The sequence below is a fragment of the Temnothorax curvispinosus genome, unplaced genomic scaffold, assembly GCF_003070985.1.
Source record: "Temnothorax curvispinosus isolate PA1 unplaced genomic scaffold, ASM307098v1 QBEX01000304.1, whole genome shotgun sequence".
In the NCBI taxonomy this organism is placed as follows: Eukaryota; Metazoa; Arthropoda; class Insecta; order Hymenoptera; family Formicidae; genus Temnothorax; species Temnothorax curvispinosus.
The window spans coordinates 8,467-28,076 of record NW_020210084.1 but is presented as its reverse complement, the minus strand read 5'-3'; the positions used below and the strand labels follow the sequence as shown (position 1 = coordinate 28,076).

Below are 19,610 nucleotides of genomic sequence, written 5' to 3'. Positions count from 1 at the left end.
GATAAAGCATAACATGTGACTTGCAGTAAAGTCACTACGCTATTGAAGAATATGAACGTCTCAATTTCTCAATTAAAAGCAATTGTGAAGATGCAAGGTCGAAGATGACGTAATAATTGCTCAAGCAAGTACGTAATCGCTTATGCCATGCTTAGATAAAGCATAACATGTGACTTGCAGTAAAGTCACTACGCTATTGAAGAATATGAACGTCTCAATTTCTCAATTAAAAGCAATTGTGAAGATGCAAGATCGAAGATGACAAAGATATCAACTAAACTAGTATTTGACATCAACTATTAAATATATCAATAAAAAATATCGATGCAATTGACGTCAATTCAACTAATAATTTCTGGCTGGATTGTTAATCTTAAAAATCGCATAACAATTAATATTGCATTGAGAAATTGAAATGATATTTGTTATGGCTTATCTTCTTTAATTTAAAAAGTAAAGAGGAGAAGTGGTTATTTGTGTTAGACAGATATATTCGATTTATATAGATATTCGAATTCTACATTATTACATTTTATAAAGTATAAGATTGTTTAAAGATATGGAAAATTATTTATACGTTCTAAAATATTGTCTATAAGATAGAGAAATATCTCATAAAAACTTATAATCGCGTTCATATAATGTTTGCGCATTATGTATGTTTACAACTTAAACTCTTCTTCTCTCAAACTCACGCGACTTATGCAATTTACACGGAATAAACTTGAGATTTTTCCACTTATGTAACATTTTTGTAAAATCATATTTTCTTAAATTATATTAAAGTATATTATATTATGTGTCATATAATTTATTCAGGTGCTTTTTATTCCTATTTATACATATTTACCTATACACATGTTATTGCATTATTAGCAAGTTGATCTCATATTTTTTAAATATAATACGGTATAAGTGAGTTCACTATAACTATACATGTTTTACAAGGCTTTATCTAAAATTTTTATTAATAAATTCCGACTGAATATCGGTTTGAGGAAAACAGAGCGTTGATAATAATCGATACACACTGACCTGTAAATTGCTTCGACTTTGGTCGTTTATTTCACTTAAATGCTCACTTCACTGTGCCGTTTCGTAAAGCCAGCCGCGAAGTGATACACGCAGAACGCAGAAGTGACAGGCTATAGCTACATCAGTGCATTTTTTTATATCTGGAATGAAATTGCGAGTCTACGTATGTTTTCATTCGGCACTGCAGATGACTGTCACGAACACGACATATGATCTACATTTTCACCATTTATATTTATACCGTCGGACTTCCTGATTTATTCTTAGATAACTGAGACTTGGCCAGCATTAAACACATGTCGATTTATCTCTCAATAAACCAATAGACGCTAAATGAGATAACAGAGCGATGATAACACTCGTGTGATCATGAACTGAATACGACAAGGAGTTAGAAGCAGTAGAAGCGAGCATTTATCATCCTAGAATTGAGACAAAAGGGGGGGGTCTTGTTTCATTAAGCCCGGCAATCGTTAAAGGAAATTATAAATGAGTATATTGTAGGTATATGCATGAATGTGTGAAAATATGTAATATATTAAGGCAGAAAGATTTCAGGAGAATGCATGAATTAAATTCATCAGATTTTGCACAGAAAAAAAAATTTACCTTTTATATTAAAGTAACTTTTTGTGAAACTTTTGCTACTGTTGCTAAATTATAGCTCTCGCTGCAAAAAATCTTAGTTATCCCTATTTTATAATTAAATTTGCTATAATAGCTAATCTTGTAAAGATGTACGATTTCCAAAATTAATTCATGCATTATTCGTTGCCGTCCATAATACCGTCATCCTAAACTTGAATAATTTTTCTGAACGGCGAGAATATAGTGGAATTGTTTACGAAGGTCGTCTATCATGAGTGTTATCTCGGGATATGAAATTTATATGATATGTGATATTTTAAGGGAAAAAAATCTCCGCGGATTTCATACTCTGCGTCAATATATATGCTTCTCAGTCAATGTACATATTGTTTTTTTATTGAATAGATCAACGTACTGATAATTGAAGTGTCAAATGCATTATTTGCTTATTATATATTTTTGCCTGCATGTACATTTCATTTATTACAAAATTGTGTATATTTCGCATTATTGTTCTCTTAAAATATTTATTCTTTTTTGATTTCATGGCTAATTGTAAGTTAAGTAAAAATATGAATTGTCTACTGATCTCTCAAATCACATAAAACATTTTTTATATATTTTTTCATTTTCATCCACATAGTAACTACTTTTTTGATAACATATATATGCGTCTCTAACATTTTTCTACTTAACTTATTTCACTATACTGTTAATGTAGCTCAGATTTAAATAATCATTAAAATATTAATCAAATTTTGCCATTTATAATTTTATGATGATTATTACGAAAATAATTTAGTAAATTTGGAACTGAGATATAAAAAGTTGATAACATATGTTAACTATCGTGAGAATTTCCGGTATATAATCTTAAGTGCATGAAGCACGCATGTTACTAATAATAAGAAACAGTTCATGTACTTAAAATATAATATAATATAAAAGAAGCAAATAACGAAAGTAAATTATGAGGAAAAGAAGTTAAATATTTCTGCTAAAATATTTCTGCAGTGTTTATTCACCTCCTTCACTGCACGACGCTTCCGATTCACCAGGTAGCAGGAAATCCTCAGGATTATACAGCGTAGGCGAAAGTCCGTCAGGTCAGGTCGGGATATCAAGAAAAGTCGTATGAATTTTCACGTAACAAGGAACAGGAACCGTACTACGCCTTACTCGTATGAATTTACTTTCAAGAGTGTGCGAGAAAATCAATACCAAAACCCAGTCTCTTTTATTAATCCATAACGCCTGGTCGATTGAGCATTTTTATCGAGGTTGATGGCTTAAATTAATGTTTTTTGGGTCGTAGAACAAGAATCTGTAAATAGTTTTTTCGTAAGTCGATGCAATAAAAAGTTATTAACAATTTATTTGTTTAAATTGCCCTAGCGATCAAACTATATACATCGATACATCCTATAAAAAAATAAACTAGAGAAAATTTGTTCCTCTTTTTACGACGAACAAAATGGCGTTTGAATTTTTCCAAAATTTTGATTATTGACGGAAATATGTCAATTTTAAGTAATTACTGCCTACGCGTCGCGGAGTACCCTAGGAGCAAAAAAGGATAAAAAAAGAGCAAAAAAATAAATTAAATTAAAATTAAAGGAGCAAAACTCGCGTGGTACAATTGAGCGCGGCGCGCACGCCTAGGGTACCTACTCCGCGACGCATAGACAGTAATTACCTAAAAATTGACATATTTCCGTCAATAATCAAAATTTTGGAAAAATTCAAACGCCATTTTGTTCGTCGTGAAAAGAGGAACAAATTTTCTCTAGTTCATTTTTTTATAGGATGTATAGTTTGATCGCTAGAACAATTTAAACAAATAAATTGTTAATAACTTTTTATTGCATCGACTTACAAAAAAACTATTTACAGATTCTTGTTCTACGACCCAAAAAACATAGAAAAACATTAATTTAAGCCATCAATTATAAAAATGCTCAATCGACCTGGCATATAGACTACACTGAGAAAAAAAAATCGTAGATTCAAAAAAATATTATTTGATTCAACTAAATGCAGCGGTCACGGGCTATCAAACTAACATTTGTTAATCCAAAAAATATTATATTTAAATAGATTCAGAATTTCTTGATATTACTCACGTATATTTGATTTAAATATATTAATATTTGCATTAAACAAATCACTACAACTAAACGAGTTTAGTCAAATTTACAACATTTTTTTCTCAGTGTATATATTATTGATTTATTAATTTGCTAACGTGCCAGTCACGTGTGTACGTTGCTAATATATACCAATCGCGCATTGAAGTAATAAAAAAAATTTTATTATGATGAAATAACCCAGATAGCCAAGCGTGATAGAGCATATTGAGCAAACTAATGCATTGCATGTGTTTTCATATATTTGCTGTAAATTTGCTGACATTGAAATAGAACACGTTACAAATACAGCTACATGACTGCTTATACATGCAATCAGTTGACGCAATTTCAAGAGCAAACGGTCCGCAATATTGGTACGTTACATAGTATTTACCCGTTTACCTTATATATCAGATGCTTTTTTCCCTTATATCCCAGACTTTGTCCAGATGAAACCATTGTGTACTCTAATTATATATAATAGATATAATAATTATATTTATGAAATCTCTGCATATTCTTGTCTATGCACGTTTATGTATGTTTATGTACGTACATATACATTGCATACATATACGTCTTTTTGTAATATAAGAGTATAAGTAAAATTTCATTATACTTGACTAATATATATTATTGTACGTGAAGTCACCAGTTGTCCTGTTTTTATAAAAGCAAGTTAGGGAATAGCATACTTTCGTAATTGTATAAAGAATACCTACATATAATTTTAATATTACAACAAAAGAAGATTGTACTGTCTTTATAAAAGCTCGTTGATGCATTTTATTAAATATCTTTGTTTAAAAAATAATGTTAACTTGTATCGCTATTGCGTTGTAATATAACTCTTTTATAATGTTGTACTTTATATTATTATATTGTAAAGTAAATTGTAAGAGAAATAAAATAAAAATGATAGAAATGTAAAAAAAAAGTATTGTAAATAAAAGAGGACCGCCGATCGGAATCGGCGGAAACGGTGGAGGGCCTCTATAGGTTGACCTGTTTCTAGCGGATGTTAGTTAAAATCTAAGATAAAAACAAATATTTAATTTATAACTAAGAAAATGCAAAGTCCAAAATGCATTTAATCGCAATGACATTCGGCAGGACGGCCTTTAAAAATATTGCTTATATACGACATATAACTTTTCCTTGATACTAGTGTACCAAATTTAAATAAAATTAAATTTTTTTTATTGTTATCAGATGAAATCGCGCAATTTACAGATGTAGCACTAAAATGATGTTTTATGTCGGCAGTGTCGGAAAATAAACGTGGCTATACGTAGTATACAATCGAAAATGGATATACTGGCGCTAATGTACAGGGGTTTTCGACGGTCCCATGAAAAAGACCGGGATGGCCTCTCTCATCAGGCTTCTCTCTGATTTAGCTTCGACCAGAGAGAGCCTGAGAGCGGTCATGGACGACGATTTGGCTGTTACCGAATCCTGTAGGTAATGTGCACAATTTTTTGTGATTCTCTTCCGTGTTATGTTTATGATTTTTTGGTTCTCTTTCGCCAGGTTCACGATTTTTTTTTGTTTTTTACCGAAGAAAATAAAAAAATCGTTGGACATAGCACGGAAGAGAACCACAAAATCGTGAACATTACCGACAGGATTCGGTAACAGACATCAGCTGATCAGCCAAATCGTGTTCATGACCATGACTGTGGTACTATCATGCACGTGTACATGCAATGAGTAACGAATGAAGACCTTTTTAATATTTTAAGTGTCAAACAATTTTTCTGCCGTTTTTACCTTGGATATTTCGACAAAAAGAAAGACATTACTTCGCTTCCTTATTATTTACTGTTAACGCACCGAGGTTATTTGGTATTATAAATTACGTTAGAATAAATTGTAGAAAATATAATGTAATTACTTAATTAGAAACAAATATTGTCGTAAAGGTGAACGGAGCAGATATCGATGCATTTCATGAAGCACATATATTTCCACAAAGAAAGAAATGGACATTGCCAGCCCTACTCCTCAAGATCTGCAGACGAAGCTTTACTTCCTGGTGGAACAGCTGCAGCACATGGCTGGCGAATTACCGCCGAAGTATCAGATGCGGTTGCCTTACGAATTGTTATCTGGCTTGGCGAACTCGTTGTTGAACGACACCATCTTTGAGATAGTGAAGGGTTTGATGGAGATACAACACGTCACCGAAAAGCATCTCTTCCAACAGCGACTACAGCTTTTGAATCAACAGAAGATCGAGTGCCAGGAAGCGTTGTCGGCGACGATGACGGACGAAGAGCTAGCCTCGATGAAAGTAGCGCTGTACAAGAAGCACAAGGAGGAGTTGAAGCAAATGGACATGAAATTGGTCCTGCAGCTAGATCAAAAGGTAGCTGATCAGCAAAGCATATTGGAAAAGGCTGGAGTGCCTGGATTCTATGTGACGAATAATCCAGTGGAGATTCAAGTGCAGATGAGGCTGTGCGACTTCATAATCAGGCTCAGTAAGATGGATATACCAACTTGACACGAATATAAAGTTATCTTTTATATCAGTCTCATTTATTCAGTCATATTTATCACGTACAGATACCAATTACGTCATTCTTTTATTATAAATTATTATACTTGTCATTAATTAGTTATATATTTAACATTAAATTTTAAAGGCTGAATCTATTGAAGACTGTAATGATTTATATTGTATAATGTTTTATTTTTAAACCAAGATTTTCTTACATACAATGTAATGTTACAAACATTGTTGTATTAAAAGGTATTATCACTAAAATTTACTTCTGCTAATTAAAAGTACAACAGATTAGCAATATGTACAATAGTTTCTTCGGAATGGAAAAATATTTGCATAGTTACATAGATATTATGCATGAATTATTCAAGGAGAAAAATAAATTTTTACCAAGAAGAAATACAAGTCTTGAGAAAAGTAAAAGATATATTTTCCTTATATGTATATTTGCATTTATACATTATAACGGCATTTATACATAATAAAGTATGATAACCCATTCTTACAAAATAATGTAACAAAAAATCTTTCTTTTTCAAGATATCAACAAAAGGTGAACAGTTTTCTCTTAAGTATAATTATCTCTCTCTCTCTCTCTCTCTCTCTCTTTCTTATTTTGTATACTATTTTATATATACACATTTCCAGACCAATTTATTCGATTACATCTGTATCACTTACAAATAGGAAACTTGTAAAACATATTAAATATGAATCGAATAATTGCAAATAATAAAATTTAAGATGTCAATGAGATACCTATGATCAATTTAAAAAATGCTTTTAATATAAAGGTCAATTATTTAAATAAATCATTTTGTTTGTTAAATATATAAATTACCTTTTCAATTATATCATAGATTTTATGTACAAGAAACAACATACGAAATAAGATATTTTGTCAGTAAAATATTCTTGCATTTAGTACATACTATTTGTATAATAAAGTGATACAGCAGATCAATAACGATAGTATTGATCATGGTAAAGAAAATTTATACAAACATATCTGTATCCATTTCGGAATCATCCACTTTGTATATTATTTTACGCGAATGTTGGCTGTGCGGACGAGACATGATCAGTGATTGGTTTAGCGGATCGAAGAGAGTCGGTTATCGCGAAACATATGCGATAAACGTCATCGTACGTCGAAGCAAAATGCACTTCTAGACCGTCTGTAATATATTTAGGTAGATCGTTGAAATCTTTCTTGTTCTCATCGGGCAAAATTATGCATTTAACATCAACTCGCTTCGCCTAAAAGTAAAAGTGTAGTTTAATAATCTTGTACCTTGAACAACAAAGCAATTATTTTACAAATCTATACTACTTAATTACGTTTCTCTGAAAGGTATTATAAACATGGACACAAACGCACGCTTTGGTGATGAACAATTTAATAAAATTAGTATATTAAACTATGTAATGTTATGTAATAATAGCAGAGAGAAGCTTATTTCAATTAAGACTAGTAGGTTTAATAGTGGGATTAATACAAGATTACGTTTATACTTACTGCAATAACTTTCTCTTTAATACCGCCGACAGGAAGTACCTTGCCCATGAGACTCAATTCGCCCGTCATTGCTACGTCTTGCCTGATGGCTTGATTTTTAGCTAGGGACAACAACGCGGTAGCGATCGTCACACCTGCGCTAGGTCCGTCTTTCGGGGTCGCTCCTTCGGGCACGTGTATATGCAGGTGGGAATCGTACAGAAATGTATTCGATGAATCCTCCCGTTTCAGGTAATTCCTTGCCACAGTCATCGCGATATGTATGGACTCTTTCATCACGTCACCCAGATGACCGGTGACCTCGAAAGTACCCTCGGATTTTTTGCCACCGGTCGGTTTTCTGATGGTACTTTCGATGAATAGCGTGGAACCGCCCATGGCGGTCCACGCCAGTCCCATCACAACGCCAGGAGGCGTAATTTCGTACATCCTGTCGTGCGTGAATACAGGCTTGCCCACAAAATCCTGTAAGTTATCCACGGTGACGTCAACTTTGTCGGCTTCCTTCTTGACAACTTTGAACGCCACTTTCCTGTGCACCTTCTCTATATGTTTCTGCAGACTTCTCACCCCGGATTCTCGGCAATAAGATTTGATTAACGTTGTGAGCGCATTGTCTTGTATGTTGATTTGTTCCTTGCTGAGACCAGACTCGGTTCTAGCTTGTGGAACCAAGTACTGTTTCGCGATGGCGAGCTTTTCTTCGGCAACGTAACCGGACATGTCTATCATCTCCATACGATCTCTTAGTGGTTCCGGAATAGTGTCTATTACATTTGCCGTGCAAATGAATAGTACTTTCGATAAATCTACTGGAACATCTAAATAGTGGTCCAGGAAGTTTGCATTCTGTTCTGGATCCAGCATTTCGAGAAGAGCAGACGCTGGATCTCCTTGGTGTCCCCTAAAATATTACAGATAATATTGTAGAGGATGCAAAAGTCCAAAAAATATATAAAAATATAAAAAATTTTTAATTCTCAGATATTCTCTAAATTTTTTGTACTCTGTGAGACATTTGTATATTTTTTATATATAATGCAATGTTTACAAAGATTACATACTTGCCGATTTTGTCAATTTCATCTATCAGAATCAACGGATTCTCAGTTTTGGTCTTTTTCAAGCACTGAATGACTTTGCCTGGCATTGCTCCCACATACGTTCTCCTGTGCCCTTTAATCTCAGCTACGTCTGTCATTCCACCGACGCTAAACCTAAAATATTCTCTGTTCAAAGCGCGAGAGATCGATTTAGCTATTGAGGTCTTGCCGACCCCAGGTGGCCCATAGAAACACAATATTTTTCCTTGTGTACTGCCTTTCAGTTGACTAACAGCAATAAATTCTGTAATTAAATATACAATGAAAAGCATTGTTATTATTTAAATAATATCTACAGGTATATGAGCGCTTTTGTGTACCAAGTATTCTTTTTTTTATATCGTCCATTCCGTAGTGGTCCTCATCCAAAATTTTGACGGCATCTTGAAGATTTAGAGTCTCTGTACTTGTCACACCCCATGGCATAGACGTAAGCCAGTCGAGATAATTTCTCGTAACACTAAGAAATACAAAATTTATATGAAATTTATATAAATCACATATGTAATATGTATACTTAATATTATGTTCGATACACACTTGAATTCGCTACTATGACTTTCTAAAAAGGAAAGTTTATTCAATTCCTCTTCCAAAACATCCATGACTGGTTTAGGAACTGTCTTTTGTCTTATTCTTTCCCTGTACTTTTCTTCTATCGCATCTTTGTCATCCTTTTCCAGCCCTAACTCTTTCTTAATAACTTTCAATTGTTCGTGAAGAATATATTTTCTATGTTGTTGTTTTACTTTCTCCTCAACCTCTCTGCCAATTTTTTGCTGCAGCTTACTCAATTCGTATTCTTTTTTCAAAAGCGCAAGCGACAACCTCAGTCTTTTTAGAATCTACGAATAAAATATTATTTTAATATTTTCTATGAAATCTGATATGATGTACATGATGTACAATGCAATGCATGATGTACTTACGTCCATTTCTTCTAAAACTTGCTGCAATTCCTGTGCGTCCGCTCCAGTTAAGGCAGCACCTAAATCACTGAGGTAAACCGGGTTATCCACAACTCTTTGTCCCTGATGCAGCATTTGTTGCAGAGATTCGCGATACAAAGGATTCATGCTAATTATGTCTCGGATTGTTTTGATGAGTTCTTGCGTCAATGCCTGTTCAGAAAATATTTCTAACAGTGAAATTAGTTTCTGGTATTGTAATATATAGTATCATATAACACAAGGTACATTCGAATTAACTGTTTTTATATATTTCTCATAAAAGTTGACTTGATTCTAATTTTTACTACTACAATCGCATAGTGTCTCCAAAATTTTAACTCAAATCTCAATATTTATAAATGTTTTATCTAACTTGCTTATTAATTGACTTTTAAAAAACAAAAATGATATTTTCAATATAGTTATACTGTGAATCCTTCAATATCATTTTATATGTTACCTTGATCTCCTCATTTTGCTTAAACTTTTCATGTGTGACATTTACAACTTCCACCATTAGTACAGGTTGACTACCAGACGGGGGGATTGATGAATCCAATGGTTTCTCTGTACTCTTCTCGGGTGAATCTATCGGCAGCTTTATTTCCGTAGAGCCCGCTTCACCGACCTTTTCTGTTCTCTCAGTTCGGTCAGTAACTCGATTCTCTGCCTTTTTACGCAAAGATCTCCGGTTTACCTTGCCACTGGTTATCGTGTCGTCTACAGGGACGGTAATTGTGGTATTTAATAGTGGAAACGTCAGTTTCATCTCTGTATAAAGTAGGCAGGGCGATATTTAAACAGAATAACCGAAAAACAGAGCCACGCCAAGTTGAACAAGCAAATTTTAATCGATTAACGAAACACTAAATTTCTATAAAGTGTTATTTTATATTACAACGTGAAAGTAGCAAATATACATTCCTTACCGTGTTCCACCTTTGGAGTGGCGTCCTCAAAAATTTGGTTAACAATCTTGATTCTTCTGTGTGCCATAATCACCAATCTTAATCGGTTTCCCAGGTCCTGTACCTCATGTACTTGGGCAAAAGTTCCAATCGGATAAATTTCATCCAAGCTTTGAACGACATCAGCTTCATTCCTGTATAAATTAAAATTTACTTTGCATTATATCTATCATTCAGATAATTATTAGTTTTGACGCTTTTTATATTCAGTAAATTAATACTGGAAAATGATTTGTTAGAACTTACTCTTCGGATTTCTTCAAGAAGACTCCCACGTAAGGCTGATTTAGCTTTATCTTTCTACGTATTAAATCTATCAGAACTGGATTGCTAATCTCAATTAGCTTAATGAACCTGGGAAACACTGGATTTCTGTTGATTGCAATGACCGGTACGTGAGGCCATACCTCAGGTACCACTACGGTTGCAGGCAGAGAGGCGGGATAATCTCCAGATTGTTCTCCATTGCCATCACTAAACAACATGGATATATACATATAAAACAAAAACTGTAGTTTCTCAGAAGTAGCATCATACATAATATAATTTATCATAGCTATTATATACTTATAATAACATAGATAGTATAAAAATATCAATATATCAAGAATAATAGAGATAAAAGCATAGGGAAGGTAACAAATAACTATTGCTAAATTACAAAGCAAATAAATTATAGAGAGAGCAAGTTTGTTAAGTTCACAAACTAGAGGAAAAAGAAGAGGATTACTCGAGTTTGAAAAAGTCAGGCGTGTTAAGGGATAAAACAGAAGTTAATTAACAAAATAATATGGAAACTAATCAAACTGATTTAGGGGAAAAGGAAGAGAATTACACGAGTTTGAAAAGTCAAGTAAGTTAAGGGAAAAAATACAAGTTAATTAAGATCGTACGGGGAAACTAATCAAATTCAAATAAATAAACTCAGTTTACCTCGGGGGGTCACGATCGGAGTACTTTTTCGCCGTGAAAAATCTCACCGATGTGATCGCGGGGTGAACCCGGGCGATCCTCAGCAATCCCGACCTGTGACCGGGGTATTCTATCCGCGTTAGCCGCGGTCTGACGCAAATCGGCGACGGTGTGTGGCGATCCGAGGCAGCCGACCGGTCGCCGCGGAAGGAGCGCGCGATCACGCCGCGCTGCCTCAAAATCAGCGGCAGCTTGGCATTTATCGCTGTCACGAGTCGCATGGTTCTCCGAAGCCGTCGCGAATTCTCATAAACTCCCGTCCCGTCCCGTCCCCGCTACTCGCGTGAGAATCGCCAAAAATGAGCGAAGGAAAATAGAGCGAGAGGTTATGGCACCGCGCGAATGCGTAACTTAAACCCTAACCTAATCCAGCGTAATCCAATTCAACGTAATCGTAACTCGCAACCAATCGTAGCCACGGACTTTTATATACCAACTGGACTGCTCGCTTATTTCGCACTTTCGCATGCAATAGAAAGGGACGGCATAAAACATGGCGGCGAAGTGAGTGGTGGAAACTTGGAAAACAGTAGAAATGAATAGAAAGCGGTAGAAGTTTGTGGTCGTAAAAACTAACTTATTGGATTATTATGAATATTATGATCATCTATCATCCATTCTGATCTATTTTTCCTCTTGACCGTACACGCTATGCGTTAGAAATGACTGAAATGAGCCAGATACACATTTGATTTCAATTTCTACTGAGTTAAAGGGTGAAAAGAACGAATAAGACGCGTATAATCGACAAGCACAAAAGGTGCGGATGCGGGAAAGAGGCCGAGACTTTGAAAAGAAAGAATAAAATAATAAAGTATCAAAGAAAATATTATTTAAGATAAGAAGATCCAGATTGTTGTCATCAACGATTGTCATTTAATATTTTGCTTTTCGAGCCTTTATTTTTTAAAGAAATTTGTCTAATGTATGCGCTATATTTGTATTCACCACAAAATGCTTGTCTATAATCGTAATTTCTTATTATTGTACGATAAGGTTTAAAAAAAAATTATTCCATACTGAGCAATGTTGTTTAATTAACTGTTGCTGTTGTTATACTTATATTTCTAACTGCTGTCATTTTTTACACTCTATTGAATTGTTAGAAAAAAAATTTGTTCAATGCGAAGGAAATATTTCTTTTTTTTTAATTTCATGCAGATATAGCCCAGCTATTTGTTCGATAATGGATAAAGGTGTCAGTGATAGACAAATGAGTCAAAAATTTTTGATTCCGCAACCTCCGAGTGGTGATAATCGCTCCAATTACAAAATACCTCCATCTGTTGCAAAAACGAAGAATAATGAGAAAAGTAACGAGAGCAATGTTATTGATTATAAAAATATTTCACTCACTATGACAGGTAAATTCTTATCCTACTACCCAGATAGCACAGCTGATCTTTATGAATTCATAAAGATCAACTGTGCTATCTGGGTAGCCATTTGCGTTGTTTTTTTATTATCAAAAGATTCTTCACAAATTTTATCATTTCTTTACAGGAGAAATAAGTTCCGGTTATATACACAGAAACAGTTTAATGCAAAAGCAGCCTAATAATAATATTACTTTTATAGAGGACACGGAAGATGATGATGAACAGTTTATCTTAAATATGAAAACGATTATTGACAAAAATTATAAAACGTAACGTTAATTAACAATTAATTCGAATATAGATTATAATTATTATACTTATAGATGTACTTTTCTGTTATGAGTATAGGCAGGACAAGGAAAATGTTAGCCTAAGAGATTTGCAAAGCAAATCTTATTTGCCGAGAAAGAAGAAATGTGTGTTCAGCGACGAGGATCAAACTCTGATGAAACGATTTAAAAGATCGGTGGACGAAAGTAAAGCTTCGAGCGCGGCTTCACGAAAGTCTTCGCAGTCATCTAATAAGCAAGTTGTTCCTGTTAGCAATCACGGTTGCTCGACAATCGATACCCCACAGACGACGTCGATCATTCAACATAACGATATGAATTTCGGGTATATATAATTTAGATATTATTTCAAATTTGTGGTAACTAATCGATCGGTCGGTTGAATTAACCGTATTATCATTTTCAGAGGCAACACAAACGAACTGTTTTTTCACGCAGCTTCGACTATGCGGAACAATAACCAACGGCTAGCACCAAGAAACGCGCAAATTGTTGAAATAGTAGAATTCGAGCAGATAATTTATCAAGATAACTTATTTATGCCCACGCCTCCCCAGAGAGACGACTTGTAATCCATAAAATGACTCGATAGTTTATATAAATTTAAAATAATCTTGGAGTTTATATTTGTAACGTATGTTTATCAATTATTATAGCATTAAAATTATATATATATGTATATATATATATATATAAGCTATATTTATTATAAAAAAGTCTTATCATTTAAATGAATTACAAGTTAAACACATAAGCTACATGTTCTTCAAAGTTTTTGGAATTCTGATTCTATCAGGTGTATAATATATCGATCCGAAAATAAATGATCGTAAAGAAAAATCGTTTAAATTTATAACATACATAATTATATTATATAAAATTATGATAATTTCAATTATATAATTTAAATTATTATAATATATAATTAGATATATTTTGTTACACAATATTGCAGTCCGATATAATTTTTAATATGTGATCGCGTTTGTCATGGAATTTAAATGTTGCCGCGAGGCAGTGACGAAGTTCTCGCCAGATGACGCAAAAATTGCCATACCATAACCTATCCAACAAGCTTTCAAAAACGTAAAGAGATTATACGAGTATTTAAAATGGTTATTTTTACGCAAATTTAACTTAATGTTTGCACAATTTGCACGGTATTATTGAATGGGCTGATCTAGCACTGAAGCCTTACAGTTACAGTTGACATTCAGAGCAGGAATCGGGAACGATGAGTGAATTTAAATTACATCATTTAATAGTGCAGTTGATTGAATTGTTAGGGTAAGCGGCAACGTTTATACTTCGTAATTTGCAAGACGTTGCAATTACGTTTAAATAAATCAGGTTTAAATAAATCTGAGAACTTTTCGCAAGAAACGTTATCGCGACAAATACATGTAAATGTTGTTTTCCTAGCTCGGAATCTGCTCCGGAGAGACACTTGGAGAAGCTGCAGAAGGAAAGCTTGACGGCGAATGTGCTAAATGTCGTTGCTCCTCACAGCTGTATCCAGCATCTCGCCAAGATTTCGTCACAGCCCGAATTATTTCTACAGAAGTACGAGGAACTGAAGTCGAAAAAGTTAGTGAGCCAATGTAATGTAGATGTTATAGATGGCATTTGTGTGGAAGGAACAAGGAAGGACAAGAAAATATGTTTTTTTTTTTTTTTTTCAGAGTAGACTTGTTAGGTCTGTTTGTGCAGACTCTAGAATTGATATCCAAAGATGAGGAGTTGAAGAGGTACTTGTCGAGATCTGTACCAAGGGCAACTGCCAGTTCCCTGAGGGATCCGACCATTACGCAGGAAGATTTGCCAAAGGTAATAATATGTACAAGTTCATGATATTTTTGTAAAATTTGTCTCAATTATATAACTTAGGCTGCGGTCCACTTGACGCTACAAATATTTTGGAGCGTTTTTCTCCTTCTTTCTTCATTGAAAGAAAAGAGAAGAGGAATGCTTTGAAGCATTTGTAGTGTTAAGTGGACCGCAGCTTTAGTACTTCAATTAATTGTTTTATTTTTTTTGACGTAATATACACTGGCATATAATATGTTTAATTTTTTAAATATTTGATAGATTTGCAAAACTGTAATTAAAGCTGCTGAAGGGGGAAAGAAATTAAACCAGCAAGTTTCGATCAGTAAGAAAAATGATGGTACCTTAGCGAAGCACAATTGGGTTATGGAACGTCCACGTATAACTTGGGATTTTCACAGCGACGCCACTGTAGCACATTATCAAAGTTTGTAAACAATTTTTTTCTGCGAAATGCAAGATTGGGAAACTATAAAAAAACGTGCGTGTCTGAAATAATTAAATATTTATAGAGGTTGTGCCAATTGTATCTCAGGAGTCAATACTTCTTTGGGATATTTTGTATTGCTTAAAAGGAATAGATGGATCGTATATCGTTTCGGAACCATTAACGAGTCCTTATGCTGTTAAAACTTTCAATATATCACCGGATGTTGGTAAGGAATGCAGAAAGACTATTAGAAATTTTAATCTGAAGTAATAATCATTACAAAGTTGAAGTTAAATGTTTTTAATTTTGTCTTTAGGTGTATCATTTAAGCAATTAGCGCAACAGATATTACCTTTAGCCTCGTACTACTCTATGACAGTGAGATTTGTTGAAGAAAAAGTCTCGCCGGACGACGGACAAGTCAATCATGCTCTGAGAGGAGCTATACGATCTCTGCTGAAAGATTACTTGGTATAATAAATTACAATTTATAATGATACCATTTATAATTTAATATAATTTGAAAATATGTTCATGTTTCTTAGTACATTTCTTATAATGCAGTTTTTTAAAACATTGTTTTAAATATTGATTTTATACACTGTGTTTTAGCTCTTTGTCGTGCAACTCGAGACAGAACACATTCACGGTAAACTAAGTTTGCAGAAGCTATGGTTTTATATCCAGCCTACCATGCTTACGATGTCCATACTTTCTCAAGTTACATCCACGATATGTAAGGTTAGTCTAAAACACCAGTTAATAGTAATTAAATAGGTCTGATTACATTTAATTCTAGATATACATAGAGAATATGAACTTGTATTTGCTATAACCAAAGAATTAGAATTATAATATGATGTAAAATATTTGATTCTAGGCAAATGCCAGAGGGGGCAAAGTATTGAGCCTTCTGCATGAGCAAACATTGAACAATGTTAGTGGTGAAGCAAAGTCTAAAGAACTGTGTTTATATCTGATGCAAGCGGCGAGCATGCCATATATGCAAATTTTAGAAAAATGGGTTTATAAAGGAGTGATATGCGATCCATATCAAGAAGTTGGTATCAAGTTAATTTTAATTTTATATGTTATAAATGGCACATTCATACTTATTCATTTATCAGTTCTTTGTAGAGGATAACGAATTGATTCAAAGGAAAGAACTTCCCGTAGATTATTCTGCAGATTATTGGGAAAAGAGATACACTATGCGACTAGAAAGGATACCTGTATTTTTGAATGAACATGCACAGACTATACTTAGAACAGGAAAATATTTCAATGTGATTAGGCAGTGCGGTATGTTTTAAATACAATAGCATATTTATTATATTGTTAAAAAGTAAAATGAGTGTTGCTTTATGTAATAAGTATTAATCATATCTTTGATTAGGTTGCAAATTATTAAATTATTTTAATAAATTTAGGTAAAACAGTGCAGTGGGGAAAACAAGAACCATTAAGCTACCAGTATCAAGGGCAAAAATATATAGCTGCTATCGATAGAGCATATTCAGAGGCTGCCAGAAAATTATTAGAGGTACTCATGAAGGAAAATGATCTGATGGGTAGACTACGTAGTGTGAAAAATTACTTTCTTCTTGCCCAAGGAGATTTTGTGGTAAGCTTGGTTTTTATACGTTGTTAAACATCAGCTTTACTTTTATTATTTAAAATTATTATTAGATATTTATTTAATTCATGCCTTTGAGTGAAAAATTTTATAAAAATTATTTTAAATAGTTAATGTTGATTTTGCTTCTTTTTTTATGAAGTATAATCTACACATTAAGAATGACCTATACTTCTCGTATCTTTACTCTGTTCCAAACTCATGTTCCCATTTTCTTCTAAAAGTCATTATCTTCGATTTGTCCATATTTGAAATTAAATTTCTTTTCTCCAAAAATCTAGAGAAGTGCCTTAGCATTTCCTAAAATTGTTATTATTCTTATATGATGATATTTGTCTAATTTTAGGTACAATTTATGAATCTGTGTGAGGCCGAACTGAACAAGAGTATGTATGACATCGTTCTTCATCGTTTAGCATCTCTTCTCGAAGTTGCCTTGCGAATGTCTACTGCAGATTCAGATCCCTATAAAGACGATCTGAAACCGGAATTACTTCCATATGATCTGCAGTATCAAATGTTTAAAATACTCTCCATTCAAACTAGAGACGAGAAAGGTATATGCCATTAAAAGTATCATACTTTTCCAATTGTACTTTAAAGGAATTTAATAACGAGAATTAATCTTCCTTGCAGAATACTGTTTCCAAGCGGGTAAAATTTTGACTGGTTTGGAAGCTTTTGTCTTTAATTACGATGTTAAATGGCCAGTTTCTCTAATCATTAATAGAAAGGCCATAGCTTGTTATCAAATGTTGTTTAGACATCTGTTTTATTGTAAATATGTTGAGAGGCTCTTGTGCAGGTAAATTACTTTGTTTCAACAGAGCGTATGCTTTATATCCATAAATTTTATATCTGATGGATTTTAGAGTATGGATCAGCAACAAAATAGCGAAGACTTTCACGCACGAAGTGGCTATGGCTTACAGAAAGGCATTTTCATTGCGGCAGAGAATGCTTGATTGTATACAACATTTGGAGTACTATATGATGGTAGAAGTCGTGGAACCAAATTGGTTAAAATTCATAAATAAGATGAGCAAGGTGATAATTTATTTTCTATTTTTATCCAAATATATACCTATTTATGCAATATATATACCTATTTGGTTTAAATTAATACCAGGTTAGTAATGTTGATGACGTGCTGAGCGTGCATCAAGATTTGCAAGCCAGTTATCTGAAGGAATGTATGTTAACGGATCCCGATCTTCTTGGCTGTATCACCGGTATATGCGCCATATGCATAGAATTCTGCAATTTTATGCAGGTAAATTCTTTTGTGTTCCGTTACTTATTTCTTTCTAATAATTATCTAATTCGCATGCATGTATAAAATTACATCCAACAATCTCTTCCTCTAAGTTGCGACCATTGTTTGAATTGGATTCGTTACATCGCTTCACTTATTATTACATAATAAATTTCTGAATATACTAATAAATACTTCAAGTCTCATGTTCTTTCCCTTCTGTAATAATTTAATGCAAAATATTTATATTAACAATTTATACCCTTTTTATTGCAATTTAATTAAATCTTTCCCTTGAGTAGTATTTGATTTAAAGCTATTTTTAAAAAAAGAAGATTATATTTAATAAAATAAATAACGTTTAATAAATAAATGGTAAGAATATATAACGGGAAAGAGAACTACGGAGTTGTGAGGGTTTGATATATTAAGTTTTAATATTCTGCTAATGTTAAGCGTATGAGCCGATACTACATTGATGCTGAATTGACATCCATGATCGGTACCTGTCAGGAAGATATCTATGAATATGAGGTATATTTTTACAAAGCTTTAAGCTCGCCCGAATGTATCTCTGTAGTCCTAGAATCATGAAGCATTTCTTTGCAGACGAGGCATCTTTTCATATTATTATATTGTTAAGAACATGTGACTGATATACACATATGTGTATATATATATATATATATATTTATTATTCCCAACTTGCATGGCGTGGAATTTATATTTTACAAATATTAACGTCTAACATGTACAGAGATGTTTTGCATTTTAATATTTAGTGAACACACTTTTATATATTGCATTATATTGTTCTTAATGCATATAGGAAGAATTAAAGGTTTCAATGCATCTCTGTATAAGATTGTACTTGGATGTTATGTAATTGTGTCATATTTCAAATTTTTATTGTGTAAACGTAAGTAAATAATACAAAAGTCTGCTAATATACACATTCTATAAATATGTAGCTGAAGATGAAGTAAGTATAAAAATCAGGAATGAAGCAGTATATTT

General features: G+C 33.2%; 5 protein-coding genes across 8 annotated transcripts in view; 3 read left to right on the top strand and 2 right to left on the bottom strand.

Moving 5' to 3' along the window:
• The window catches only part of LOC112452450, a 6,216-nt gene extending 4,788 nt beyond the window's left edge, over window positions 1-1,428 (bottom strand). Inside the window, exon 1 of the mRNA XM_025012661.1 lies at window positions 1,036-1,428. The gene's annotated coding sequence lies outside the window, so the exon portion shown is untranslated. The remainder of the gene's footprint in view (window positions 1-1,035) is intronic.
• A 3,568-nt stretch (window positions 1,429-4,996) lies between these two features.
• On the top strand, window positions 4,997-6,721 carry LOC112452436 (gonadal protein gdl). 2 transcript variants are annotated; one of them, XM_025012648.1, is made up of 2 exons: window positions 4,997-5,592; window positions 5,678-6,721. In XM_025012648.1, exon 2 carries the CDS (start codon window positions 5,737-5,739, stop codon window positions 6,259-6,261), a length of 525 nt encoding a protein of 174 aa, XP_024868416.1. In that variant the 5' UTR covers window positions 4,997-5,592; window positions 5,678-5,736; the 3' UTR covers window positions 6,262-6,721. The 2 variants fall into 2 exon arrangements, with proteins under 2 accessions (XP_024868416.1, XP_024868407.1); XM_025012639.1 differs by having other exon boundaries at window positions 4,997-5,600.
• A 437-nt stretch (window positions 6,722-7,158) lies between these two features.
• On the bottom strand, window positions 7,159-12,133 carry LOC112452414 (lon protease homolog, mitochondrial). Of its 2 annotated transcripts, none has more exons than XM_025012610.1 (10): window positions 11,738-12,133; window positions 11,051-11,278; window positions 10,766-10,938; window positions 10,297-10,607; window positions 9,816-10,007; window positions 9,427-9,731; window positions 9,207-9,346; window positions 8,848-9,130; window positions 7,784-8,687; window positions 7,159-7,524 (listed from the first exon to the last, which is right to left on the bottom strand). In XM_025012610.1, exons 1-10 carry the CDS (start codon window positions 11,995-11,997, stop codon window positions 7,312-7,314), a joined length of 3,009 nt encoding a protein of 1,002 aa, XP_024868378.1. In that variant the 5' UTR covers window positions 11,998-12,133; the 3' UTR covers window positions 7,159-7,311. The 2 variants fall into 2 exon arrangements, with proteins under 2 accessions (XP_024868378.1, XP_024868385.1); XM_025012617.1 differs by having other exon boundaries at window positions 10,297-10,556; window positions 11,738-12,131.
• A 157-nt stretch (window positions 12,134-12,290) lies between these two features.
• LOC112452426 lies at window positions 12,291-14,066 on the top strand. Its single transcript, XM_025012628.1, has 5 exons — window positions 12,291-12,536; window positions 12,938-13,140; window positions 13,280-13,424; window positions 13,504-13,770; window positions 13,852-14,066. The coding sequence occupies exons 2-5, from the start codon at window positions 12,963-12,965 to the stop codon at window positions 14,015-14,017; spliced, it is 756 nt and encodes a 251-aa protein (XP_024868396.1). The 5' UTR covers window positions 12,291-12,536; window positions 12,938-12,962; the 3' UTR covers window positions 14,018-14,066.
• A 443-nt stretch (window positions 14,067-14,509) lies between these two features.
• Window positions 14,510-19,610, top strand: part of LOC112452454 (gamma-tubulin complex component 2-like) — a 7,202-nt gene continuing 2,101 nt past the window's right edge. The window contains exons 1-15 of one of the 2 annotated variants that reach the window (XM_025012678.1): window positions 14,680-14,732; window positions 14,868-15,032; window positions 15,128-15,272; window positions 15,534-15,699; window positions 15,785-15,928; window positions 16,019-16,173; window positions 16,315-16,443; window positions 16,583-16,762; window positions 16,830-17,004; window positions 17,133-17,326; window positions 17,685-17,895; window positions 17,975-18,143; window positions 18,211-18,385; window positions 18,468-18,611; window positions 19,050-19,127. In XM_025012678.1, coding sequence (XP_024868446.1) covers window positions 14,680-14,732; window positions 14,868-15,032; window positions 15,128-15,272; window positions 15,534-15,699; window positions 15,785-15,928; window positions 16,019-16,173; window positions 16,315-16,443; window positions 16,583-16,762; window positions 16,830-17,004; window positions 17,133-17,326; window positions 17,685-17,895; window positions 17,975-18,143; window positions 18,211-18,385; window positions 18,468-18,611; window positions 19,050-19,127 — 2,283 coding nt within the window. Of the gene's footprint in view, window positions 14,733-14,867; window positions 15,033-15,127; window positions 15,273-15,533; window positions 15,700-15,784; window positions 15,929-16,018; window positions 16,174-16,314; window positions 16,444-16,582; window positions 16,763-16,829; window positions 17,005-17,132; window positions 17,327-17,684; window positions 17,896-17,974; window positions 18,144-18,210; window positions 18,386-18,467; window positions 18,612-19,049; window positions 19,128-19,610 lie in introns of both variants that reach the window. The other variant, XM_025012685.1, reaches the window with a different exon arrangement.

What these genes read in the sequence shown, in the direction of transcription:
- LOC112452414 (XM_025012610.1), bottom strand. Translation starts at nt 11,997, where the DNA reads ATGCGACTCGTGACAGCGATAAATGCCAAGCTGCCGCTGATTTTGAGG. An exon ending in CACTCCAAAGGTGGAACACG is followed by an intron (nt 10,608 to 10,765) that starts GTAAGGAATGTA and finishes TACTTTATACAG; the next exon opens with AGATGAAACTGACGTTTCCA. An exon ending in GAAATTGACAAAATCGGCAA is followed by an intron (nt 8,688 to 8,847) that starts GTATGTAATCTT and finishes GTAATATTTTAG; the next exon opens with GGGACACCAAGGAGATCCAG.
- LOC112452426 (XM_025012628.1), top strand. Translation starts at nt 12,963, where the DNA reads ATGGATAAAGGTGTCAGTGATAGACAAATGAGTCAAAAATTTTTGATT. An exon ending in ATTGACAAAAATTATAAAAC is followed by an intron (nt 13,425 to 13,503) that starts GTAACGTTAATT and finishes TTATGAGTATAG; the next exon opens with GCAGGACAAGGAAAATGTTA. An exon ending in CATAACGATATGAATTTCGG is followed by an intron (nt 13,771 to 13,851) that starts GTATATATAATT and finishes TATCATTTTCAG; the next exon opens with AGGCAACACAAACGAACTGT.
- LOC112452436 (XM_025012648.1), top strand. Translation starts at nt 5,737, where the DNA reads ATGGACATTGCCAGCCCTACTCCTCAAGATCTGCAGACGAAGCTTTAC.